Raw genomic sequence first — 27,981 nt, 5'->3', positions numbered from 1 at the left:
CCCAAATCTACCGCTGGATGGTGCCATAATCAAAAGTCACAATTATAATTGAAGGGGTCTCCAAGCTGCGCCTGTGTCACATGGAAGTATAGCTGAGAGGAGAGGATGCCAGTGGAGATGGAGGGGGCTTGAGGGACACCGGAGGAGAACCTCGCTCTCGGAGATTTCTGTATGACCGGCTAGCAACGTCAGAACAGCAAATTCGGCTCATCCAAGCCCACCGCCTCCCCCCGTCCCCCCGCACTCCCCGGCTGGGAAGCAAGAGGCGCATGGTTCGGGGTCATCTGGCAGCGCCAAAAAAAAAGATGCCAGATGCAATATGCTGCATTCCTGTTGTGTGAAACCCACGGAAGAGCGTCGCATGTGATTGATTATGCCCTCTGGGTGGTGGCTGCTGGTCCGAGCCGAAGCAGAACCTGAACCCAAAGGACGGGCAGATGCTGCGCCTCTCCGAACCTCTGAGCTGAGTGAGTAGACATGCTTTAGCGCAATGATCCGTGCCTTGGAGCTCTATGACATGCCGGAGGGTGTGTGTGTGTGTGTGTGTGTGTGTTGGAAAGGGGGGGGGGTACATACATCATGTGCCTATAGCTTGCACGCATGTGATACATACAAAGGATTTTACTATTAATGCAAGCATGTTCCACGTTGCGTGTTTTCTTTGTGCTGGCTCCACGTCCGCACTCTCTGGTCGTGGTGCGTTTAAGGCGCGGACACGTGCATCATGTGCACCCTTACTGCATTGTATTTTTTTATTGTCATTTCAACCACTATTTTTTTTATTAAAAATAAAAAAAATAAAAAAAAATCCCCAGAAAAAGCAGCAGCCAATCACACCTTTTCATGCGTGACACCCCCCCCCCTTCTCTTTCTCCTTCTCCAAAGCAGTGTGCTAAAGTGAAGCATAAAGATAATTAAGGTTTCTGTGGACGTTTGCAGCCCCCACCATCCTTCCTTGCCTTCACTCATAAATAGGGGACCGGGGGGGATGGGGGGGGTGGCTTTGGGTTGCCTGCTGACCTCAGGGACATCCTTTTAGGAATATCCAAGCACACTTTGATCTTAAAACAAAGCAGTGTCACATGTCAGGAGGGGCATCAATCATATGGTCTGATTGGTCTGAACACACCTCCCCAAAGCAGTATTGCTGCTCCGTAACCTGTTGTCACCGCTTTGCTGCAGTTTGAGCCAGCAGCCAATGATGGACGCCTGTTGTTGGTGCGACCACATCCACAGTCCACACATAGCACCCCCCATAGGAGGGCCATTTCTTCTTTAAAGAGAGTAACGGAGCCGGCTAACATCCAGCATCTGTATTCAACAGCGTGTCTCAGCATCCTGTTGAATAAGTCCTTTTTTTAAGCAAAATTTTAGCAAAATATTAAAAAAATTATAATAATAATAATAAATGAGTTAAATAATGTGAGGCAGTATGGGACAGATAAAAGCCGAGCCTCTTCCACTTTGAGCTTCCTCCTCACGGGGCGCACGGTTAATCGTTGTTGCAAGCAAACATTTGACCTAATTCACATTCTCACACAATAGCAGCCCCCCCCCCCCCTTCTCTCTCCCAACATCTCTTTCTCCCCCAACACACACACTCTTATTTGTGTCACACAGAGAGTGAGTTTTTTTTTTTTTGCTCTACCACATGAACTTCCAGGTGGTTTATCAAAACCTGAGCTGATTGGCGACCTGAGAGGTCACGCGGCCTGACTGCCTGCCTGACTGACTGCCTGACTGACTGACTGACTGACTGACTGACTGAAGCAGCTCCAGCGTTATTAATAATGGAGACATATAAATGCAGGACATGTTCCTGGAAAATAAAAACCCTTCTGGCGTGGAAGGCGTACCTGGCTAAATGATTCCCGGTTCTATTTTTGTAAGGATTACACCCTAATTCCCTGTTGACTTTCTGGCCTTGTCAGATGCTGCATGCATGCACAAAACATGCTGGTTTTTCCGGTTGAATTTAGAGCGGAAAAATGGAATAAAATGAGGCCGTGACAGGGAATGCATTTGAAAACATTTAATTAATGAGATTAGATGCAAGTCAACAGGTGTCTGTGGCTGATGCACCTGAACACATCACAGTCCCTCGTGTGCTGCATGACATATAATGTGTATATTTGTAATATTACACATGTCTGCCGTACTTAGCTCTCTGCCTGGCGACCATTGTTTAGCCCCAACGCATCAGTCTAAGGTCGGTTCTTTCCTCGCTCCAAGTGCTACGTCCAATTGGTTGGCTCCCCGGGCCAGAGATTACACTGCAGTGCTGAGGCGTCACTCTGGCTCAGCACCGACCGCAGGCGGAGGCAGGAGGGAGAGGGGAGAGACAGGGAATGGGTGGTGGTGGTGGGGGGGGGGCGACCGTGGTCATGCCCAGGCAGAGGAAACCTCCTCGGGAAATGTGGCGGCAATCTTCTCATCAGCTACTTTGAGAGTCTTCAAAAACACCTGACTCCTACGCTCCTCCTACCTGCTGCTCTTGTTTTCCCTCCCCACCTACACCTTCGCCTTTCTTCTCGCTCATTAGCTTCTCCCTCGTCTTTGTCGTTACTTCACATAGAAAGTGAAAATGGAAGAAAATATAGCATTTCTTTTTTGGTAAGACTTTGGTAGTGGAAAAGAATCAAGCAGAAGAAGTTCATTCATTCATTCATTTTCTACCGCTTTTCCTCACGAGGGTTGCAGTGGGTGCTGGAGCCTTCAGGCGAGAGGCGGGGTACACCCCGGACTGGTTGCCGGCCAATCACAGGGCACATATAGACAAACAACCATTCACACTCACATTCATACCTATGGACAATTTGGAGTCGCTAATTAACCTAGCATGTTTTTTTGGAATGTGGGAGGAAACCCACGCATGCAAACTCCACACAGAGATGGCCGAGAGTGGAATTGAACCCTAGTCTCCTAGCTGTGAGGTCTGCGCGCTAACCACTAGACCGCCACGCCGCCCGCAGAAGACGTTTTCCATTTAAATATGAAATGTATGTCGGGCATGTGCTTATTGAGAGGTGAAAGGTGCTTATTTCACAAGTTCGAGCACCCCTTAAATTGCATTTGACTTAAATCCACATTTCCGCTATAAAAATGAACAGCAGTTAGCTTATAGCCACCAAGTAACGTCAGCTTATATGATCATATATCATCACATCATCGCCTTATCTTCATCTTTGGCACAAACAAAAGGACTGGGACGCCACACTACTACTAAAAGGAAAACTGTAAAAAATAATAATAACTACATATTGTAGTAAGGCCACAACACGGGTGCGCAGTAAGCAAAACAACAACAAAAAAACATGGAGGCAATAGCTAGGAACAGTCTGGTGTCCACTGTAACTTCCTCATAGCTTAAGAAGGCGATGTGGGAATGTGGATCCACCCTGGAAAACCGAAATCCCAAACATTGGCACTGAAAGAGGGGGAGGGAAATGTTGCCAAAATGCTAGGAAAAGCTTGACGGGTGGAAGCCAGAAGTTGTCTTGGTGAAAAGGAATAATTGATAAAGGAGTGTCATATCCGGGGTGTCCAAAGTGAGCCCCGAGAGGGGGGGGGGGGGTCATTATTTTTCACCGGCCCCCGGCACAATGTAGAAAGAAAATACAACAAAACAAAAAGAAATGGCAGACTGTGAAGAGAAAAAGTGCTGAAACTAATAACACAACGCTTTGTGTTGAAATATATCACATATTTTTCAGCCTATTATTCCAAAAAAAGTTCAAAAACCTCAAAAAATTTGCGCACACCCTCGACCTACAGTCATCCCTCACTCCATCACAGTTCAAACATCACTTTTTTACATTTTTTTTTTTTAAGTAGCTATGTGTCCCAATGACGTACATTTTAGCTAGCTTATATTAACTCATTTTCTTGTGTTATAATGCACAGAAAAGGGAAGGAAATTGTGAATTATAAGCAAAATTCACCCCAAAAAGTGCAGTTCCTCTGCCCCTCACGAGATGTTTATGAACTGTAGTCGACTCCGGACACGAGGTGTCACTAGTAACACGTACCAGACGATCGCCAACAAGTGGAACAACAATATTAATAATAATGATCATCATCATCATAGTAATAATATGAGCTACTGTTGAATCTGAATCCCCCAAAGTAAAAAAAAAATATTAAAAACTTATTGGTAGTCATTAGCTGTTATTAGCTTTTTTCTTTACATTGCATCTTAATAGTTGCCGATGTTTGCTGTTGTTTTTTGTTTTGTTTTTTCATTTCATAAACCTGCCGCAAATGCCCCCCCCAGCCGCTCTTCGGACGCCCCTGGTGAATGCCATTAATAACAATCATTGCTGCTTAATTGGACAATGTGTCTGTTTTGCCATGACTAAAAGGTGACTAAAGTGTTGCCTGCGTGCAAAAAAAAAAAAAAAACGGGTACAAATTGGATTTCATGCTTTGTATTTGGGTCCACGGCTGGAGCTAATTATAGAAATGCAAATTACCCCCAACATATGCTAAAACTGCACGTCTCGGAGGCAGACAAAGCTCCTCATTGGTTCTGTTTTAACAGAAGATGTGAACGTGACAGGTTGGTGTGAATTACATTTACAGTAACGGAAGTTCATGTTCTTCCTGCAGCTGCGTCGCTAATTTCCTGCAGTTAAAAAAAACCGTGGCTATTATTGTGACGCAGCTTCCGTCGTGTTGTTGTTGTCAGCATTTGTGAGGTCATCCAAGTTGTAGTAAACCACATTCCGCCATCTTGACAAGCAGACAGTGTCTGAAAAGTAGAACATTCGCTCCAACAATAAACGTACTTTTAAGGTTACATATTCACTAATTCGGGCTGCACGGTGGGTGAGTGGTTAGCACGCAGGCCGCAGTTTGCATGTTCTCCCCGTGCATGCGTGGGTTTTCTCCGGGTACTCCGGTTTCCTCCCACATTCCAAAAACATGCTAGGTTAATTGGTGACTCCAAATTGTCCATAGGTATGAATGTGAGTGTGAATGGTTGTTTGTCTATATGTGCCCTGTGATTGGCTGGCCACCAGTCCAGGGTGTACCCCGCCTCTCGCCCGAAGACAGCTGGGATAGGCTCCAGCACCCCCCGCAACCCTCGTGAGGAAAAAGCGGTAGAAAATGAAATGAAAAATATTCACTAATTTGGGCTGCACGGTGGATGAGTGGTTAGCACGCAGGCCGCAGTTTGCATGTTCTCCCCGTGCATGCGTGGGTTTTCTCCGGGTACTCCGGTTTCCTCCCACATTCCAAAAACATGCTAGGTTAATTGGCCACTCCAAATTGTCCATAGGTATGAATGTGAGTGTGAATGGTTGTTTGTCTATACGTATGTGCCCTGTGATTGGCTGGCCACCAGTCCAGGGTGTACCCCGCCTCTCGCTCGAAGACAGCTGGGGTAGGCTCCAGCACCCCCCGCAACCCTCGTGAGGAAAAAGCGGTAGAAAATGAATGAATGAATTAAATTGTCCATAAGTATGAATGTGAGTGTGAATGGTTGTTTGTCTATATGTGCCCTGTGATTGGCTGGCCACCAGTCCAGGGTGTACCCCACCTCTCGACCGAAGACAGCTGGGATAGGCTCCAGCGCCCCCGCAATCCAATGAATGAATGAATATTCACGAATATTCACGAATATTCACGAATATTCACGAATATTCACGAATATTCACGAATATTCACGAATATAGACTTGCACCATGCATTTAAAACCAGTTTTTCCTCGGCTGGGGCCTCCATTAAAGACTCAATTTCCTGTTCATGTTGTTCCTGTTGTCGTCCACACACCTTCCCACAGCAGATGATGTGCAAGCTGCCCAACAGCAGGCTTCCCAAAAATAAGAATACCCAAGAGAAGACTGCCTTAAACGGTGTCCAACAGCCACCAGCATCAAATCTAATTACTTCAGTATAGAGGGAGAGGACAGCATGAAGACATTTACCGTACTGGATTTAGTAACCCTGACCAACAGTGTTATTTTGAGGTGTTTGAATCCCTGCATAGGCTTTAACAAAACATTGTAAAAACATATGCAAATACCATCTTTGACATAGAGATTGTGCCAAATATGAAATACGGAATAAAGAGATGTATAATTGCATTGCAAAAGATGCCGAACTAGAGCCTTATCTCAGCTGACATCAAACATAGGGTACACTCGAAAAATAAATGTTTAGCCTCAACAAAAAAAAAAAATCAACGCAACAGTTTTCCATTCGTCTTTCTTAGTTATTACTTAACTTAATTTGAAATTGCTTTGAACCAACAAACAATATTGCATTTCACGAATTAGCTTTTCCTATTCACTCTATGCTCATTTGAAGTAATGCTTACTGAATAATTGTTGTCATAGGGACAAGTTTTTAAGTTCGTAACTCGAAAAAATATGTTAAGTCAACTGACTTAATCATTTTATTCAAAGTAGTTTAGTTTGTTGTCTACTTAATTATAATAACAATGCACACAGCTTTTTAAGTAGCAGTAACTATATATATATATATATATATAGTTAACATATTTTAACTTATTTTTTAACTTATTTATTTTATTTTATTTATTTTATATAAGTTAAAAAATAACTATATATATATATATGTATATATATATATGTTACGTTATAAGTTAAATAAGTTAAATAAATAAGTTAAAAAATAAGGTAAAATATGTTAACTATATATATATATAGTTAATATATTTTAACTTATTTTTTAACTTATTTATTTTATTTAATTTAATATAAGTTAAAAAATAAGTTAAAATATGTTAACTATATATATATATATAGTTAACATATTTTAACAACTATATATATACATATATATATATATAGTTAACATATTTTAACTTATTTTTTTACTTATTTTAACATATTTTAACTTAACATATTTTTTTGATATATATATATATTTGTATAGGAGATGGAACTTAAAATGGAAAGCTTAAGAGAAAATGTTGTTGCCGAGCTAATTTTATTAAGTCATGGCAACTTGAATTTTGTTTTAAGTTTACCAACAATAAAATTTGAGTGTATACGACATTCTAAATTAAGGTCATGTAATAGCCAACATTAATATTTGAACATAACTCGAAAAAATAAAGTTAGCAACTTAGAAAGTTTATCTAAATCAATTAATTACATTTTTTTGCATTGCATTTATGTATTAAATCAAGTGGTGTCAACAGATACTCTGAATTACTTTTTAGTGATGCATTTAGACCAGGGGTCGGCAACCTTTACTATGAAAAGAGCCATTTTACCCAATGCCCACTGAAGAAAAATAGCCTGGAGCCGCAAAACATATAGTATGTTTAAAACAACATTGGAGGGAATTTGGGGGTATCAAAGTAGTTCAGATAAGAAAAGACGAGTTGGAGTACTCTTGCTAGTTTTGGAGATAAACTTACATAAATGTATGTGTAAACTACTGTAAACGTAAAAACAAGTTCCCATGCCGCTGTTTTTAAATTATCTCGAATTTAGTTTTTAGATTTGTAGGTAAGTATTACTTGTTTTTCTTCATGTACTGAACTGGATCAGTCAGAACTCACTCAGGATGCATTCATGGTCTCAGACAAAGTTGGATTTTTTAAAACTCATTACAAAAGACGTCCATTTTCCCCACTCGGGTGTTAAAAATATTCAAGCATCGCAAAGGGAGCCACAATAAAGAGTCTGAAGAGCCACATGCGGCTCTGGAGCCGCAGGTTGCTGACCCCTGATTTAGACCATAAAACACCATAAACATAAACACCATTTACATTCACTCCTATGGATGATTTAGAGTGCATGTTGTTGGGATGTGGGACCAACGCAAGCATGTAAATTCTAGACTTTTTTTTTAAGTCTGCTCCGGGTACTCCGGTTTCCTCCCACATTCCAAAAACATGCTAGGTTAATTAGCGACTCCAAATTGTCCATAGGTATGAATGTGAGTGTGAATGGTTGTTTGTCTATATGTGCCCTGTGATTGGCTGGCCACCAGTCCAGGGTGTAAGGATAAGCGGTAGAAAATGAATGAATGAATGGAAATTTGTACTGCTTCTTTAAAAAAAATAGTCCGGGTTTAGCACAATAAAAACTAAACACATGGAAGCCGCGTCCCGAGATGGCTGTCTGTTGCAGTTCTGCAGCTGATGTCTAAATAAGTGTGACACAGAAAGCTCGGTAATCCCTCAAACAAGGTAGAAGTGAAGCAAATGCCGGCGGCGTAATGTCTGTTCACTTCAGTGCCTCGGTGCCGGACAGAAATCCTCACATTTTCTCCCTCGTAACACTGAAAGTATTCTACACGACTTGTGGCTTTTTTTTTTTGCTACTTACTGTTTTGCTTAAGGAGTTGTACTGTTCCTTCTCACCGCAGATCCCAGTGAGAGCGTGGCACTTGCCCCGCGTGCATGAACGTGAGGGGGAGAGAGTGTGTGTGAGTGTGTGTGTGTGAGAGAAAGTGAGCGCCAGCGCTCCCACATGGCCTCCATGCAGGACGGGCTAAACTTCACGGCTCCTCCCTACGGCAAGGTCCTGCTGCTGGGTGCTATCGCTGCTGCCTCAGCCTTTGTTGTCACTATCCTCATCGTGGTGCTCTGCGTGGGCTGTCAAAGGTGAGATTGCAAATTACACACCTACACTAGTACTACTACACTAAGTATTCGTACTTGCACGTCAAAACTTCATGTCCATATATGGCAACTGTCCCCATCTGGGGTCCAATATCATCCAATATCAAGTACCTGAAATAAGCAGCATAGGAATGTATACTTTCATAGAAGATACATTTTCACTCAGTGTACTGTAGGTACAGTATTTATACTATATATTATTATTATATTATATTTATGTTCACATGCAAAGACCATGCTTCCTTAACCACCATGCTCTACCGCAGGGGTCTCAAACTCAATTTACTTGGGGGCCACTGGAGCTCGGGTCTGTGTGAGACTGGGCCGCATCAGGTTTTCCAAAAAAAAAAAAAAAAAAACGGAAAAAAACGCAATTATTAAAAACAAAAAAATTTAAAAAACTTTGCTTTGGTTCCAATTTTCTACAAGAAAAGCTCTGATAAAACATTCCACTGTTCTCAAATATCTTACTTTTTATTTTTCTACACAAAATAAGATGAAAAATAAATAAACAAATCAAGAATAAAGAAAATCAATCAATCAGTAATAAATAAATATAATAATAATAATAAAACGGCAAATAATAAAAACTTAAGAAACCACATATAGTTGGTGGGTAGACAAATTATTATTTTCAGATTAAAATGAACAAAGCATTATTAGAGCCCTGTAGACATGACAAAACACGACTATAGTCACATTTATACTCTTTTTATTTACAACATATTGCGCAACTGCAGGGTCTTGAGACAACTCGCAAACTAGAGACCTAGCGACCTAAACGGTAGCCTTCAAGTTATTTCCTTTAAATTTAAATAGCCAAAAACTTACCACTTCCACACAGATAGGGAGGATAACTATTAACAGTTATTTAACCTTTAACATGAACATGAATCAAACGTAATAATTTTTTCTGGGTACATGATACCATACAGCATCCATATCAAACTTGCGCGGGCCGCACTAACATTAAACTTTCATATCAAGGCGGGGGCCTCAAACTAGTGTCCCCGCGGGCCACGTGTTTGAGACCCCTGCCATACAGCATCTATATCAAACATTATTGAAACACTTCTATGCTAGGACTACGTTATGCTAGCCATAGCATTTCAGTATGTGGAATCAAACTATGGAATGGATTGAGTAAGGAAATCAAACAATGCACAACGATGAGCCAATTCAAGAAACAATACAAGCAGTTGATGTTTGCTAAATACAAGGATGAAGAGTCTTGAACCAGTCATGATGTGCTATATATATCACTATATTGACACTTACTATGGTACCCATTATGGCATTGGATGCTCATATCACCGAGTACTTCGGTACGAGGTACATTATTAAAAAAAAAAAACTGTATTATGGAAAGCAGGAAGTGAACAAATGTAACAGTTACTGATTTTAAAAGTACCAGATGGAGGGGTAGGATTTAATAAGCTTAGCTTCTTCCTACTCCTTTTGGACATGTGGAACTGGGAACTGATTATGTGATGCATTCAATTGTAATCCGATGCATGTTCAAATGAAAATAAAACCATTACCAAACCATTACCATTTACATTAAACTTTCATATCAAGGCGGGGGCCTCAAACTAGCATCCCGCGTACCGCATTTGGCCCGCGGGCCGCAAGTTTAAGACCCTTGTTCTACAGCATGCGACCATGAGTGACCATGTGTTGTGTTCGCTATCCAGGAAGGGAAAGACACACAATGTACCTGGCGAGGGCGGAAAGCACCGTCTCATGGACATGGTAGGCATCAAATCATTTCGACAGGAAGGAAATTCATTCACATCTTCGTCTTAATTAGTCGTCAAATGGCCCTCTGTGTGCGTGTGCGTGTGTGTATGTGTGTGTGCGTGTGTGTCATCAGGGTGTACTCAGGCAGTCCAAGCTGCGGTCCATCAGTAAATCAGACACAGAGATGAACAAGATGAACTGCAATGGCAAAAGTAAGTGTGTCTTTCACATAGAAAAGCACTGACGTTCTTCTCCCAGGAACTTCAGCACAATGATGGAGGAAGCTTTGGATGCCATCCAAAGGGAATTTGGGGTTGTATCATTTAGAAGAAACCAAATATAAAAGAAGTCCAATCATGAAGCAAACAAACTCCATTAGTAGGAATTTGCTGTAACGTTACAAGGAGAGGACGTGACCTCTGCTTTACGGTGACTTGTTGTACCAACATGAGCCCGGCAGAGGGGTCCAGAACCAGTACGGACCTGGCTAACTCTGATCCTTCGCTCTCAAGGCAGGCAGCTTCCCCAGATTCCCTCTGGGACTGGAGAGGACGGAGAGCACACTTACTCTGAAGTGGGCCGAAGCTCCTCCACCACACGAACTGACGACGCGCTCTATGCCATGGTAGGCAGGGCCGGGCAGACGGACACTCCGGCCCCTCCGGCTGTCCCCGCCAATACCCCGGCGCCGCCTGACCCGGACGGGGATGTGGAAGGAGGGCTGCCGGAACCAGAAGCCCAGGTCATGTCACCACCTCACGCTCCGGAGACGGTGGAGTATGCCTGTGTCAGGAAGCTGAGAAAGGCCGACAAAGTGCCCCAGAAGAGGGACAGTGGGACGGACACGGGGGACCCACCGGTGCCGCCGCCACGACACCCGCCGCCTTCTCATCCCGCCCCCCCACCGCCACATCCTCACAGCACAAAGCTGCCCCGTAGAAACATGGAGGCCTTTAATGTTCCCTCTTTCCCTAAGGTTGGTAGAATCTTCTCATGTTATTTAGCACTGAGCCGGTCCTATCACTCACCCACTTTCAAACGACACTATGAGTCACCTGAGTTCTTCTTAAATATGTTCTTGTAGTACAATTTTCTGCACCTCGTTGTATATGTACATTTACAAACATATGGTAAATTATCATATTGTACCTTTTAATTTATTTGACAAGATTTTAGCTTGTTAATCACAAGTTAATTGATTTGTTTAATAGAAATAAACACAATTTAATATTGTTAATGTTAATATTTAATGGGGGCCCTGTGATTGACTGGCAAAAATTTGATCAAAAAGGTTAAGAAGAGCTAATCTGTACTGTATGCTCGAATTAACAAAATATTTAATTTACAAATAAGTAATAATAATTTGTGGAAACTCATTTATCACAATGGGGTCTGGAACCAATTAACAGTGATAAACGAGGGCTTACTGTACAGTTGGAGTCACACTGTGCATTAATGACACGAGTCCATTTGTTAAGATTCTTTGTTCTTTGTTAAGATTCTTTGAAGACAGCTGGGATAGGCTCCAGCATGCCCGCGACCCTTGTGAGGATAAGCGGTAGAAAATTAATGAATGAATAACTACTGTAATTGGCTGGAGACCAGTCCAGAGTGTACCCCGTCTCTCGCCCAAAGACAGCTGGGATAGGCTCCAGCATGCACGCGACCCTCGTGAGGATAAGCGGTAGAAAATGAATGAATGAATGAATGAATAACTACTGTGATTGGCTGGCGACCAGTCCAGGGTGTACCCCGTCTCTCGCCCGAAGACAACTGGGATAGGCTCCAGCATGCCCGCGACCCTTGTGAGGATAAGCGGTAGAAAATGAATGAATGAATAACTACTGTAATTGGCTGGCGACCAGTCCAGAGTGTACCCCGTCTCTCGCCCAAAGACAGCTGGGATAGGCTCCAGCATGCACGCGACCCTCGTGAGGATAAGCAGTAGAAAATGAATGAATGAATGAATGAATAACTACTGTGATTGGCTGGCGACCAGTCCAGGGTGTACCCTGTCTCTCGCCCGAAGACAGCTGGGATAGGCTCCAGCATGCCCGCGACCCTTGTGAGGATAAGCGGTAGAAAATGAATGAATGAATAACTACTGTAATTGGCTGGAGACCAGTCCAGAGTGTACCCCGTCTCTCACCCAAAGACAGCTGGGATAGGCTCCAGCATGCACGCGACCCTCGTGAGGATAAGCAGTAGAAAATGAATGAATGAATGAATGAATGAATAACTACTGTGATTGGCTGGCGACCAGTCCAGGGTGTACCCTGTCTCTCGCCCGAAGACAGCTGGGATAGGCTCCAGCATGCCCGCGACCCTCGTGAGGATAAGCGGTAGAAAATGAATGAATAACTACTGTGATTGGCTGGCCACCAGTCCAGGGTGTACCTCTTCTCTTGCCCGAAGACAGCTGGGATAGGCTCCAGCATGCCCACGACCCTCATGAAGATAAGCAGTAGAAAATGGACAATGCAAGAACTTATTGAATGTCTTGACTATAAGTGTAACTATAAACTGTGCAATGTAAACTCCCTGAGTGACATAAACATCAATTTTCCAGGAAGTATTCCTGCTGTCTGTGGTGTCACTTCCTGCGTATGTGCATGACAGCAGCGCAAGTGTATGTACAGTGTATGCTTTGAATGAGAACACGAGGATGAGCCTCCCCTCCCAAGTCACAGCGGGAGACCATTTACTGCCTTGTGTGAAGTCACTGAGGTCAAACTATGCACAGGAACCCGAGTTAGGTCACACGCGCGGTTGACAGGATTACATGTGTACAGTCTGCTGGCCTGGCTGCTCAGCGCGCTTTTCCTCCGTATGATGATGCAAGCTGCTGAAAGTGAGTCATCCAGACTCCAAGCACAGGGTTCCTCACGTTACAAGAGCAGGTCTACTCATTGAAAATCCACTTCTACGCTTCATTTTATGTTCTCATGACGCCTTCGGGTGTGATTTGAATATGCACTTTCTACTGTATATTTCAACTCTTTGATGCGTGGAATACAGTACTGAAGAATACACGGACATGCGTGAAGTGTAACTCACTGTGACCCTGCAGCTCCATCCCAAATGTAATGTGTTGCTCTGCTGCTGACAGGAAGTCATGTTTATGGGCAATGGAGAGCAGTACATCTGGAAGCCTCCAGAGGATGAAGATGTCCTCATGCTCCACAATAAAGCCCTGGGCCCGCTGGGTGCACACACGGTGGAGTGTATCCAACCTTCTGCTGCGGTGGTAAGTGAGGACACGCCTGACTATTTTTTTTACTAGGGCTGTCAAATGATTCAAAGTTTTAATCTGATTAATTCATTTTTAAATTAATCATGATTAATCACAATTACCATCTACTGAATGTCTGACAGATGCCTATTTTAACTGTATTTAATTAACAGAAAAATAAATAGTATATGATAATATTCATTCATTTTCTATATCGCTTATCCTCACAAGAGTCGAGGGCATGCTGGGGTCTATTCCAGCTGTCTTCGGGCGAGAGGTGGGGTACACCCTGGACTGGTCGCCAGCCAATCACAGGGCACATATAGACAAACAACCATTCACACTCACATTCATACCTATGGACAATTTGGAGTCACTAATTAACCTAGCTTGTTTTTGGAATGTGGGAGGAAACCGGAGTACCCGGAGAAAACCCACGCATACGCAGGGAGAACATGCAAACTCCACAGAGACGCCAGAGCGGGGAATCGAACACCAGTCTCCTAGCTGTATATATTCATTCATTCATTTTCTACCGCTTTTCCTCACGAGGGTCGCAGGGGGTGCTGGAGCCTATCCCAGCTGTCTTCGGGGAAGAGGCGGGGTACACCCTGGACTGGTCGCCAACCAATCACAGGCAAACAACAATAGACAAACAACCATTCACACTCACATTCATACCTATGGACAATTTGGAGTGGCCAATTAGCCTAGCATGTTTTTTGGAATGTGGGAGGAAACCGGAGTACTCGGAGAAAACCCACGCATGCACGGGGAGAACATGCAAACTCCACAGAGATACCAGAGCGGGGAATCGAACACCAGTCTCCTAGCTGTATATATTAACAGCTGCAAATGAACTGAATATGTCAATCAAGCGAAAAGATACCACACAAGTCTAAAAAGCTATTTGTCTAACACGGGTCTCTTTAATAAAAGCAGAACATTTGAGTCCCACTTTAAACGGTTTTAGCAATTATGGGTTGCATTCAAGACACCACGTAATTTTAAGGTAAATATTTTTTTTGTTATGAAGTTATGAAGTGAGTAATAAGAATATACAGTTCATATTTTTCTTTATCTTCCTGTTTTATTTATTGGCAAATGTGTGATAGTCGGCATGTCCCTGAATGCATCTCATGCTCTTGTAATGAGAATGAGAAAATGTCTTTACACATACATACAGTATGGTGTTGGAATTGTACTGCTTTTGATATGTTCTGGTCAGAATGAAGTTGTGAAAGACTCTGTGGGGACGTGATTAATGAACTAGTTATTTTTGACAGATTAATTCAAAAATATATAAAATCAAAAAAATCTTGAGGTTGCATCCTAACTGCTTTTAAATGCTACACAGTTTATCTCTGTTGTTTACATTACAATAAGAGACGTCAGCGCCAGGTATTACAAGCAACAAATACAAAAACAGATGATTGTGTATTAGTACTTCAATATTCTCATTTCTTCAAATTCCATCATGTTCACATGTTTCATTTCAGGTGGCTGAGATGTACTCGAAAGTGTGTAAACCGGGAAAGAAGAAGAGAGCAATACCTGGGTCTCCTCCATCCAATCCTGGCTTCAGGACCTTGGGTCGTGGTGACCGGGACCGGGACCGAGACGGGGGCTTTAGCGTAGTGGTAAAACCGCAGACGTGGGCCCCTCTGGAGGGCAAAGCAACTGGAGGGTCCCTTGACGACCACTGCTATGAGTCCTTCGGGGCCGAGGAGTGCGATCCGGCTTATGAAAATCTGGAAGGCGGAGGCGGCTGGAGACGAGACAGACCCCCCAACACGTGTGCCACTTTGCGGCCGAGGAGGAAGAAAGCCCAGCAGCCTTTGCAGCAGCAGCAGCCCCCTCCGCCGCCGCCCACGCAGCACAACCCCAAATTACAGCACCTGCCTGCCAAAGCCCTGCTGCTGCCTGGGGAGAGCCTGTACGAGAGCATCGGCGACCTGAAACAGGGCTCCACCTCCTCCAGCACCACGACCATCTTCACTTTCAACGACGGCATGGAGATGTACGTTACGGGGCTCTGAGGCGCGGCTGCACTGTGACCTTTCCAACATGCTCCCACACACACACATACTGTTTACATTACATCATAACGTCATGCCTTTCCCGTGCTCCAGGAGCCTTAAGGCACTAAGGTTGATCTGTTTTGACTAAGTCCAATCTAAAAACCTTCCGAGGAACCCAAAGGTAGTGAAGTCATTGATGAGCACAAGACCATTGCAGCGCAATCAGTAGGAAACAGTAGCACTATATTTCACAGATATGTGCAAAGCACAAGAAAGTAAGAATTTCTTGCTCAATTCTAGCGGGTAATAAGCACAGCGATGAGATAAATATTTGGTAGCACTTGTGAACGGGCCTTCTCTGAAAGTTGCTCATTATACGGAATTGAAATGATATTTAAGTCATCAATTATTAAATTATTTGAAAGCTCAGGGACCAAGAGAAACAATTATGAGCGTATTCAAAGGAAAAGAAATTGCACACTTTTTTGCATTCCTCCGTAAAACACCAACAACTAAGCATTTTCCATCTTTTAAAAACCGGACCCGATTCTTCTCTTCATGGTGTCCCATCTGACGTGGACTGAACACTTGTCTCCACTGCTGTCTGTAAATGAGCAGTTTTACTTTGTTGACTCTGTCCTGCACTTTTGCCTGCTACAAGTTGCATGCTAAAAAAAAAAAAAAAAGTGTAAGAAAAAAAAACTGAAAAATCAAGCACTGTCAAGTGGTACCTATATTAATGTTTTGGGGTTTTTTTCCCCCCCCTGTTGTTGTTGGGTGTTTATTTTCACAGCGCGTTGCTTTATTTCTCTGTACAACACAAGGCCAGTTAAGAGTTGGGACTCATCATTCATTCACCCCCCCCCCTTATCCATCCATCCTGATTCACCTCCAACACAATACGGACTCACTGGACTTCCTGCCTTGTGATCATCTGTTTCGGTTTCACCATAGTTACGGCGTTGAAAGCTATACAGTAGTGCTGGTGTGTACAAGTCACATCTCATCATTACTCCATCGACAAAAACACTCTTCTCTCTCTCTGTTATCAGTGTTGAAATGTTGCAGAAATATGAAAAAGACGAGCCAAGCAGGACAAGCGCACACGCAATGAATCCTGGACAATGATTTCATTCGACCAAATATCCCAAGCAAAGCGTGTGATTATACTGTATGTTGATGCAATGTGTATGTACATTACAAAAAGAGAAAGAATAATAAATATATCATCAGTGTCAATAAATCTATCTTTTTCTATGATGTTTAATGGTGTTATGGAATGACTTATCTTGTGACACAAAAACGGCTGCAATGTAAATTCCCATGTGTTCTATTTGTTCTTTTATTGTCCAAGCCACAAAGCTTGGGCCTGTTCCTGGAAAGATCAGCCACACTTAAAAGTTTAGTGTGGCTGATCATGTTTTGTGTTTGCTATTCAGACTACAGGGTCTTGTACTCCAACAGCGTGTCATTAAGTGCTAAGTACAAAAGATTGTAATGTTTTATATCGAGATTACTATTCATGAAATGTCACTCGAGTTTATACTTTTGTAATAAAGTGGCACTTTAAAAAATATGCATTATCTCATAGTGTCGCTTATTTAAAAAAAATGGGAAGGGGCGAGGATGCAACAGGGGGGCTCTAATTTGGAGTTTGGTGCATTGTTAAAAAAAAAATTTTTTTTTTTTTGTTGAAATTCAGTTTTACCACCACCTTTGTTAGTGTGAAGTAAGGTTGTGTGTAGCCATGTTGTTTTTTTTTTTTATCTCCACGCGTTCCGGTGCGTAAAGGGGGTGGGGGGGTGAAAATAGGTCACCCCTTAAAACAAAAAGCTTGCAGTCGACATCGCAACTGTCTGCCGAATTTTCATTGGCGGGCTTGTCTCCATGGCGACAGGCTAACCTTGAGGCAGGAGTCATGTGGTCGAATGAGTCTTGTGCTGTCTTGGAGGATGCAGCGTGCGTCCTTTGACATCCGTGATCGCAGTGTCACCCGCTCCTGGCGGCGGAACAAGCCAAAACAACGCGTGGATGTGGGGAGGATGTGGGGGGGGGACCATTATTTGCAACATCCTCACACCGTGCGCACAACGGATGAACGCATGAATGAAAGCGTCACTTTCATTATGATAATAAGATACAAGGATAAGGATTTACTGCTCATTTTGCAACACTAGCGTGACATTTTCGGTTTTAGTACACACACACAGCAACACACGATACGATGCTCGCGTTTATCAAAAACTCCCATTTATGTCACAGAACAGGAAACCATGTTTAAACAAGGTGAGCGAGGTAAATCCCTTCCTGTTTTTGACGATACGCTAAATGTGATAACACTGACCCCTGTAGGCCTTTCCGGGTATGACGACAACCCTGAGCGTCACAGGACCATAACAGGAAGTGAGTGAGCTTATCTTTAAATTATTTCATACAGAAGGTGCTCCCCTCGAACGATTAAACTGAGTAAATGTGTGTATTAATTCTGAATGTCAACCCTCAGTTAAATAATATTTTGGCTCTGACAAAACAGATCAATTGTATAATGTTTTGATTAACAAGACAAAATGAACATACTGTACCCTGAATTCCCCAATGACTCTGTTTTTCTTATGTAAGAATATGCATATTACTGTGTGCACCAAATTGCTCCTTTGTTTCAAATCATAACATGAACCCAAAAAAATTAACGCATGTTATAATAACATACAAACATATGTAACCAACAAGTGCATCCCAATAGATTAGAGTAACTTTGAATAATTGATTTAAGCAGTTCAATATTCTATAGATTCACGAAAGAGTGATAATAACATGTTAACAAATATTTCTTCATAATTTGGAAAAACACAAATGTAATATATCTCATAAAATATGAAAAATTGTCCAAAAGTTCAACAAATGGTTCACGCTCAAATCAAATCCAAACAGTTTTCAATCCTATTCTAATTTATTGACATGCACATGTATATTGTATTAAAAGTTGGAAAAGGTCGCATAATGTTCCCAGAACTCAGAATACAGTAGTTTAACATATTTATATATATTATAATTATTGGGTCTGTGACACCAAATGATAGTATATCCAAGCTATAGGAATGATAGTTGCTCATTTGGAATCAGAAATAGCTTATTTAGAAGGCAAAACCCTCTAGTTTATGGTTATTATAGCAAAATAAAAGTCTTGAATCATTCAATGATTCAGTTTTATTAATTAAAAAAAATTATTTAATTGGCACAGAAATGAACAAATGTCTTGTTGAATACAAAAATCCATTCATTCATTTTCAATAGCGCTTATCCTCACGAGGGCCGTGGGCATGCTGGAGCCTATCCCAGCTGTCAGGGTACACCCTGTGGTGGTCTTCCAAGCTCATGGGTGTCATACATGACATAAATTATTTTTGCCATAGCACCCTAGCTTTATGTTCTAATATTACTGTAGTGGTTTTTTTGCCTTTCATATAAGCCATTTCAGATTTCGAATGAAAAAAAGAAACGCGACAAGGCTTTTGTCGGGAACTGTTTATGACTTTACCTCAGTTTCCTGATCGTAAATGCTGAAAGTAATATCAGCCTGCTTTAGTTGCAGTGTTGCAATATAATTTGGCACCTTTTTGCGTTGCTAACATGACTTTCCTTCTTTGTTCTGAGGTATTTTTTGTCATTATTTATAACTGTGCAAACCGTATAAGCTAATTATGCAAATGTTTGTGTATTTACACAAATAACCCACTGATTGATAAGCTGGTGCAGTGAATTAATAAAAATCATTTCAGACATAACATTGCTATTGCATATAGTAACGTCACAGCTTTCTCCAAGTAAATATTGTGTAAAAATATTCCTTCACAAAGTGCTTATAAATGGACCAAAACTCACCCGCTAAACAAGTACACAAGTGTGAGATGAGCCCGTAACACACATTTTCAAGTAATTGTGTGTTTCGCAGATCAGCATGACGACTGTTCCTGATCCTGCTCATCACTCCATCTGTCGGACCCATCCGTCCCAAAGTAGCGATCCCCAAAGTCCCCTAAAAGCATACAGTTGTATCATATCTTCCTTCACTACTCAACAATTCAATGCTTCATTCAATTGAACTGTTTTGAGGTGTGAGTGATGCCTTACCGATACCAGGGATGACATGTAAACAGTCGTCAAGGCCTTTATCCACAGCTGTGGTGATGATTTTAACCTTTGGGAAGGCGTAGGCCACAGAGTGCACGCCGAGCTCTGCCATCAGCAGCGACACCAGTAGAATTTTCTCCTCCTGGACTTCATGGTCCTGCTCAGTTGCACACACACATCACAGCCCAACATCAGACCCTCAAGACATTTTACGAGTACTGCCCCACCCCTTTAATTCTTACATGCTGTCAAGATGTTTGTGTTTTTTTGGGTTAAATTGTAAGAATGCTTATAAAAATTAGGGATGCTCCAATCAGGATTTCAGCTGGAACTAATTGATGCATAGGTAGTGCACAAGTGGTGAGCACACAGGCCTCACAGCTAGGAGACCTGAGTTCAATTCCACCCTCTACCATCCTCTGTGGAGTTTTCATGTTCTCCCGGGGGACTACGGTTTCCTCCCACATTCCAAAAACATGCTAGGTTAATTAGCGACTCCAAATTGTCCATAGGTATGAATGTGAGTGTGAATGGTTGTTTGTCTATATGTGCCCTGTGATTGGCTGGCCACCAGTCCAGGGTGTACCCCGCCTCTCGCCCGAAGACAGCTGGGTTAGGCTCCAGCGACCCTTGTGAGGATAAGCGGTATAGAAAATGAATGAATGAATAAATGGCTCACCACGCTAATGACACATCCCTGGCTGCCAATCAAATCTTCTCTTGTAAGTGATCCTAATAATATGGTTGCTTGGTGAAAATTGATGCCAAAAAAGCCATGTTAGGAGGTGATCATGAGGTCTAAATGGGGGATAATCATTTCAACAGAACCCACCAGAAGTACTCGCACCGCCATCATGGCCGCCGCACCAGTTGACACAGTGCTGTCCATTAAGATGACATGATCTTCGCTGATGTCTTTGGGCAGACGCAGGTAATGTAGCTGGGGAGGCCCGGAGGGAAAGAGACAGGTTACCATGGTTACAAAAGCAGGTGGTGTAGTTACCAAGGAGACACCCATCATCTGGAGAGTAACAATCAAACCTCTTTGTCTTTTTGTTTAACGGGGTTCTTCAAACGCGTATTTCCCAATTAGAACACTAAGTTGAATGAGCGTTACCTCGGGTTCTCCTGAGTCCAGGTTGGTCTGGATGAGGATCTTGCCAATACGCACGTCCTTGCACACGGCTCTCAAGGCGGGCTCCATGGTCTCTCCTGCCCGCAGGATGGACACGCCGGTAATCTGCGGACACGAGTCAGCTGCTCAGTTCGATGACAAGAAAGCCTGAGGATACGCTTGAATGGAGAGCAAGAGACACTCACCCCTTTACCTCCATACCGGTGGCCTTCATACTCATGGCCCTGTGGGGTCTGAACCTTACAAGGCTGACACAAAGCAATGATGCATATTAGGAGTACTTATACACTGCAGCAGTTTCACGACTACTACTATATTTCATGACTTTTTATTGAGAAATGTACGCCCCCTCCACTCCCACAAAGTCAGAATTAGTTGCAGAGGGCACGCTCGTCACATGTCATCTGTAGCCCAACGCAGCCCCGCCTACAACAAAAGTTCTTCCTGCACGAAAAGTACTACATCCATATGGAGGCGGTACTCATCCACAATTTTTGCCCACACTTGCAAGTACAGCGTGTTGGGACCAGAGCTTTACAGCCGCTGGCTGACGGATGATCACATCGCGAGCCTGAAACTCACCACACCCTGCCAAGTGCTCTCCCCCAAATGCTGGTGAGACATTTTTTCAGGGTGCAAAACTAATATCTGTCACAAAAACAGGAAGTCCCAGAAAAGGTGCATTGTGGCATATCCATAATAATAATATTTTCTGAATGTTCCTAAATAGGCTTTTTTTTACTCACAAACATTTAGAATTTAAAACCAGTATCATAAATAAACAAATCTTATTTTGAGCTGACACTCACTCTCTCACATTTTGTATTTGCTGCACGTTTGTGGGTGAATTTAAGAGCTAATATGCTAATAATAAGAGAGAAAAATATGCTTGCTGACTGTATTGTTTTAAATAATGACCCATACTTCAGAAATTGATATGCTTTTACAAAAATTTGATGTAATTATCATTGTAGTTGTACATCGAATCGTTTATACCACAACGTGATTTCCCCTACTTATTATAGATAAAACTTATTTCTATCTGCGATTAAATGTAATTAAATTTTTTTTTTTTATTTATTTGGGCAAATACACGAAACACCACAGTGCATCTCCCACACCAATCAAAATACGACTCCCCATTATTTACATCTGTATTCAACTATCTGATCACAAGACCAAAAGGAGTAGGCTGAAGCAAAAGTTTATAAATGCCTACCCCTTCTTGCAAGATATAACAAAAATTGAGTTAACAAAAATTTTTGATTAATCACTATCAAATATTTTAATTGATTGACAGTCCTAATATATATACACACACACACACTACACACCTGTGATGGCAAAAAGGTTAGTGCATGTTCTATGAGAAGGCGCATCAATCTCTTTGAGTAGAAGATGAACTCATCTCTGCTGGTTTCTTTATTCCTGTTGAGGAGACAAATCAATTGAACTTCTGTCACTGTTCTCAACACACAAGGAAATCCAGACGCAATTGGTGCTACCTGATGATGGTGTGGAGGCCTTTGACTTGTGGCGTGCTCTCCAACACACTGAGCGTCTGTGGAAGTGGCTGTGTCTGCTGAGCAGACGCCAAAAGCGCCCTGGCCCAAAAAAATTAAAAGTGTGTCATTCGGCCACAGAGAGGACACAGATGTAGCTACACGCACCGACACGAGGTAAAAAGGCAAAAAAGCACATTAGCGTACCTGACACTGAGCTCACGCTGCATCAAGTAGCAGATGACAAAGAAAATGAGAAGAGAAAGTAACTCAAAGCTTGTCATCAACGCTACAGGAAGGCAATATAGTAGCATCTTACCCAAGGTAATCAAGTGTTTTAAATAATTAGAATTGGAACTGAGCCACTAGAGTAACATTTTTTTCAATTGGAGTTAATTGTAGTTCCAGCATTCGACCATAAGATGGTGCCACTGTCAAGTTCCCATAATGTTTGGTCCAGCTCACCTCCTCCAGCTGACTGTGAACATGCTGGACTATCAGATCGATGGCCACCATATTGCCACCACCTTAAGGGAAGCAAGTAATTGTAGGTGTTATTAGTACATTCTTTGTAGTACAGTGATATTTAAAAAAAAAAAAAAAAAGTTGTCTCGCCTCTTGGCACTACGATGTCCGCCAGTCTCATGGTTGGCTCGATGTACTGCTCAAAGGCTGGCTTCACAAACTTGTTGTACTGTTTGATGACACCTTCGATATCACGCATGCGCTCTGTGATATCCCTACGGAGGCGGCGGACCAGCCGGATGTCCGAGTCTGTGTCCACAAAGATTTTCATGTCCAGGAGCTGCGGTTAGGAATGTCCAACACAAATAAATAGTTCAATAATATTCACCTTGTGTATTAAAGAGCTAAACCAGGATATATACTTTCCTTTGAATGTGTCAATTTACCTGGAGAAGATCTTTATCTGCAAAAGCCATGATTCCTTCAAATATGATTACACTTGCACCGTACACGTTCTTCTGCAGGGAAGACACACAAATAAGTAAGAAGAAATATGCCTCATCAAATATATCATCAGCAGGAAAATACAGATCCATCTCAATAGATTAGAATCAATAGTTTTCTTATTTCAGGACATCAGAGATCACTTAAAAGCTCAGGAAATTCATTCATTCCTGTCGCGGGCATGCTGGAGCCTATCCCAACTGTCTTCAGGCGAGAGGCGGGTTACACCCTGGACTGGTCGCCAGCCAATCACAGGGCACATATAGACAAACAACCATTCACACTCACATTCATACCTATGGACAATTTGGAGTCGCCAATTAACCTAGCATGTTTTTGGAATGTGGGAGGAAACCGGAGTCCAATGTGATTACATTTCATTAAATATTTCAGGGTATAAAAAAAAAACCACACTGACCCAGTCTTTTTGTCGTCTGTGCGTGGTGAAGTCGTACACAGGGATTTTCACACTCTTTCCCTGCTTCAGCTTCCGCAGAGTAGCGACCAGCAGCTCAAAATCGAAGGCCCCCGGATGATCAAAGTTGTAATCATTACTTGCAGCCAAGGCTTGTTCCTCAGGATGTAAGTCCTGTCAAACACAACCGATTTGAGTCACTCAGCTGTTAAAGGAGACCTATTATGCTCATTTTCGGCCCTTTATATTGAGATGTGGGCTCCTATAAAAAAGCAACACACCATAACCCCCACAGAAACCTTTCTAGATCTTCCATAACCTGCACCTATTCCAAAATCGTAAATTGTAATTTACTCCATTGCCAAACCACACTTTCTAATTTTGTCAGAATAGGAATCAACCACTGTTGACATTACAGATCGGCAACAGTGCTGGGAGTCAGTGCCGACTTCAGGGTGGGTGTTGAGGAGCTAACAGGCACGTTTTGTAATGAAGACATGTTACAAAGACAGTTAGACTCACACAGTGTATTACTAACACAACAAGACTGATTCACCAGCACGTGGGATTCTTTACTTGGACACTCAAGCCATTGAAGGGCAACAACTGTCTGGAACTAACGGCCATTTTTTCCCTTGCCATCCAAATCCCCAAATGTTCTCTATGGGATTTAAATATTCTAGCAACATAAGATTTTGATCAGGTTTATTCTCGTTTGAGGTTGCCAATTGAATGCGCCTTACAGAATGCCATAATAGAGCTGCCTGCATTTGCTTTTGCTGGTTCTATATTGAGGTCAATACGGTATATGGAATGGAATGGAATGGAATGGCCTTTATTGTCATTATACAAGAAAAACAAAAAAAGTATATAAAGTAGAGTAAAAAAGACAATTTAACAAGATATATACAAGATATATACAAGATATCCAAAATGTACACATAGTATTGCACAGGAGCATATGCAGGAGCAGATATATTAATTTTAGTGCAATTATCAATGGGTTATAGTGCAAATAATGACTGGTGTGTACTGGTGAGTAAAGTCACATATGAGTGTATTGTAATGGGTTGTTAAATACATAAATATGATTTAGGTAGTAACAGAGGCAGTGATGGAAATATTGCACATTTACATTATGCTAGTGACCGGGTACGTATATCTGCCCCAAAAATTGTAAAGTTTACTCAAGTCAAAGTTCTTATTCCTCAAAATTCCTGAACACTGTACACCGGTCATCCGCCTTTTACTTTAAAAATAACGAACAAAGCAGATTTAAGTGCATGAATGGTTTACCTTGTAGAAGGAATCCATAGAAAGCAGCACGACCCAGGGCACATCCAGAGCCTCAATTATTTTATTGGCTACGGTCGTCTTCCCCGAGGCGCTGCCTCCACACAATCCTGACGATAGACACAGTATTTCAGAGGACCATTATATGTGTTTTGCAGAGTGTGTCTAATGTTTGTCGGGGCCGCATGCGTGTGTTGCAGCAGTAAAGGGTTTACAGTAAGTAGGACAAGCACAAATACAGAACGGGCAAGGTCAAAACCCGTGATCACTGAGCATCATACCGATGACAAAGGCCTCTTTGGACTGCGCCCCATGTTCATCGTACCATGGAGGTCGGCCAGCGGTGTAGATGGTGCGAGTGCCCGTGCGGAGCAACGGGGGCTCTGTTTTACTCAGCGAGGTAGTGCTTTTTCTACGGGGGGCGCCTACGGGAGGCAGTAGCCGGTCCAAGGAGTCCTCGCCACTCCCACTGAAAAACAAGCTGAACATTACACTTCACAAGTTTGTCACTATCATCTGTTCTGTCTGTCAAGAGTTGTTGGACTGACGCAGAGGTTGGTAGTCTAACTAACATTTTTACGCAACAATTCACCGCTGTATGGTTGTTTGTCTATGTGTGCCCTGTGATTGGCTGGCAACCAGTCCAGGGTGTACCCCGTGTGTCACCCGAAGACAGCTGGGATAGGCTCCAGCACCCCCGCGACCCTCGTGAGGATAAGCGATAAAAAATGAATGAATGACTTCACCTTTAAGTTGAGGTCTCTGATGTTCTTTTCGACTGAAAACCAAAAATGGGCAAACCAGGAAGAAACAACTAATGAGTGTTTTGCATATTTTTGTTGACTAATGGAAAACTTCAGGGAACCGTCTGAGACTACCCAAAAAAAAAAACCTAACACAAGCCCACACAAATCACACTGCTTGTGACCTCTTAGCAACTCCTGCTAAGAAGACTATTTATAGCTAACACAGCATGCAGAACAAAGTTAATCTTTTCCGCAATAAAACTGGCAACCTGCTCGAACTACACAGAAAACATCACTGCGGGGCTGCTACTCGTACCTGGAGTCCGACCTCAGGGACCAACAGCCAGAGATTCTGGCACCAACAGAGTCCTGCAGGGTTCTATCTGCGTCAGATGACAACCTGTTATTGTCCATCTTGCCTTGGGAATCACTTCTACACAACAGAGAGGGTCCCACGGCACCCGGCAATGCCTAAGAGTTAGTTGAAAAACTCTTAAAGTATTTAGTAATCTTTCTTTCTTTTCCTACATGTCTTACATGCCTCTTTCTTTTCTGTCAGGTTCATCTGTCCTCGCCACTCTCTGACATTGAGAGTGCAGCACACTTAAGAGGATTAGTGTAACACTGGTAGCAAAGATCTGCTTGGCTGTACTAATGGAGGCACATGTACAGTAGGTAAAAACAAAGTACAGGATAATATCTTCCGCTGATTCTTTGTCAGGGGTCACTGATCAGAGCTACACAAGTGGCTAAATGTGACAGAAAGACATCTTGTAACACATTACAGAATGCCACTAGTGGAGTTTTTATGTTCTCCCCATGAATGGGTGGGTTTTCTCCGGGTACTCCGGTTTCCTCCCACATTCCAAAAACATGCTAGGTTAATTAGCGACTCCAAATTGGTATGAATGTGAGTGTGAATGGTTGTTTGTCTATATGTGCCCTGTGATTGACTGGTGACCAATCCAGGGTGTACCGTGCCTCTCAGATGACAGATGGGATAGGCGACACTAGTTGAGGATAAGCGGCATAGAAAATGGATGGATGGATGAAACTGTAGAATAATCAAGAAAATAACCATATTCTATCAATAACTGATAGCTCTGGTCTCTAATTCATGCTCACTGTTTTGGCCTCTTCATGGTGAAATTGGGGCCTGATTGCTGAGAGTTCAAAACACCACAAACAAAAAACACAGGTAAATAATTCACTTTGCTTAAAAAAAATAAATTATGTTTTCAAATACATCTTAGTCCAATTTATTTATTTGTTGTTTTTTTAACCAACTGAGAAACATTTGTGTTCTTACCTTTTATTTCTGTATTAAGTAAATGTAACCTTTCCTTCTGCAGGAAAAACTCTGATACTAAAAGAGATAGAATGACGTCACACTTCTATTAAATACATTACACAAGCAGGGGCTATGATTGACAGGTCAATGTGCCATTAGACGGTAGGCGGGGCTTGCCCACTAAGCCGAGAAGCCACTCACTGTCCCCTCATATCATTTCTCCCGTTCGGTTTCTTTCCTGTGTTCGATTATGAAGGTCAGGGCTCTGGCTCACCTGCCCCACCGCCACCCCCACACGTCATTGTTGGCGACATATTGTCGTTAAAGTATGACGTCCTGTAGCTGCTTTGTGACGCACAAATGCGTCATCAGCTCACCTACTTTGTGGAGCTCATCTCACATCGATGCGTTTGATGTGTCCATGGCCAATAAATTACAAATAAACAGAACAAATGCTATTTCACATTTGATATGCGTAGTTTTAATTAAATTGGAATGGAATCTCAAATGTATTTGGGAGAAAGAGCGTACACAGAAGGACTACGATATTAGGACGCTACAGTGATACAAATACAACAACAAAAACAGTGACTAAGATGCTACGAAAAAAAATGTGTGCGCGGTAAAGCACGTTTGGTCATGTACCTGTCAGAGCGACACGACATTATTTTCCTACACCCCGTTTCCAGGCGGACCTTGCGAGGTCGGAGCCGGCATCGACCGCCAGAAGCCATGGATGGATACTTCCGCACTCGGGCATCATGGGTAATGTAGTTTACATAATACACCGCGACCTAATTTTCAACCACGATTCATTATCACACACAAATCCGGTCATCATTTATTGATATTTGAATTATTTAAGATTATTAGAGATTGTCATCATATTTTCATTCTGTCC

General features: G+C 42.4%; 2 protein-coding genes across 8 annotated transcripts; one reads left to right on the top strand and one right to left on the bottom strand.

Annotated features, from left to right (window-relative positions):
• Positions 1–24: 24 nt before the first annotated feature.
• LOC131104144 (uncharacterized) lies at positions 25–16,901 on the top strand. 3 transcript variants are annotated; one of them, XM_078796685.1, is made up of 7 exons: positions 25–467; positions 8,350–8,587; positions 10,300–10,357; positions 10,479–10,512; positions 10,798–11,321; positions 13,455–13,592; positions 15,077–16,901. In XM_078796685.1, the coding sequence occupies exons 2-7, from the start codon at positions 8,454–8,456 to the stop codon at positions 15,614–15,616; spliced, it is 1,428 nt and encodes a 475-aa protein (XP_078652811.1). In that variant the 5' UTR covers positions 25–467; positions 8,350–8,453; the 3' UTR covers positions 15,617–16,901. The 3 variants fall into 3 exon arrangements, with proteins under 3 accessions (XP_078652811.1, XP_057906988.2, XP_057906987.2); XM_058051005.2 differs by having other exon boundaries at positions 35–467; positions 10,479–10,557; positions 10,975–11,321; XM_058051004.2 differs by having other exon boundaries at positions 35–467; positions 10,479–10,557; positions 10,858–11,321.
• On the bottom strand, positions 16,468–27,932 carry uckl1a (uridine-cytidine kinase 1-like 1a). 5 transcript variants are annotated; one of them, XR_013629852.1, is made up of 16 exons: positions 27,726–27,932; positions 25,325–25,524; positions 25,047–25,153; positions 23,754–23,924; positions 23,278–23,349; positions 22,982–23,171; positions 22,832–22,893; positions 22,574–22,590; positions 22,370–22,468; positions 22,199–22,292; positions 21,050–21,112; positions 20,847–20,969; positions 20,562–20,669; positions 19,730–19,886; positions 19,481–19,634; positions 16,468–17,597 (listed from the first exon to the last, which is right to left on the bottom strand). XR_013629852.1 is itself a non-coding variant. In XM_058050995.2 (16 exons), the coding sequence occupies exons 2-16, from the start codon at positions 26,201–26,203 to the stop codon at positions 19,552–19,554; spliced, it is 1,632 nt and encodes a 543-aa protein (XP_057906978.2). In that variant the 5' UTR covers positions 26,204–26,222; positions 26,327–26,368; the 3' UTR covers positions 17,648–19,551. The 5 variants fall into 5 exon arrangements, 4 of the variants coding, with proteins under 4 accessions (XP_057906978.2, XP_057906975.2, XP_057906977.2 ...); XM_058050995.2 differs by lacking the exons at positions 16,468–17,597; positions 27,726–27,932 and adding exons at positions 26,106–26,222; positions 26,327–26,368 and having other exon boundaries at positions 17,648–19,634; positions 25,325–25,512; XM_058050992.2 differs by lacking the exon at positions 16,468–17,597 and having other exon boundaries at positions 17,648–19,634.
• Between the last annotated feature and the right edge of the window lie 49 nt (positions 27,933–27,981).

Source organism: Doryrhamphus excisus, linkage group LG15 (assembly GCF_037039965.1).
Source record: "Doryrhamphus excisus strain RoL-2023G ecotype Guam linkage group LG15, RoL_Dexc_Guam_v1.1, whole genome shotgun sequence".
Lineage (NCBI taxonomy): Eukaryota > Metazoa > Chordata > Actinopteri > Syngnathiformes > Syngnathidae > Doryrhamphus > Doryrhamphus excisus.
The sequence above is the reverse complement of the archived record's forward strand: the minus strand, read 5'-3'. Positions and strand labels throughout refer to the sequence as shown.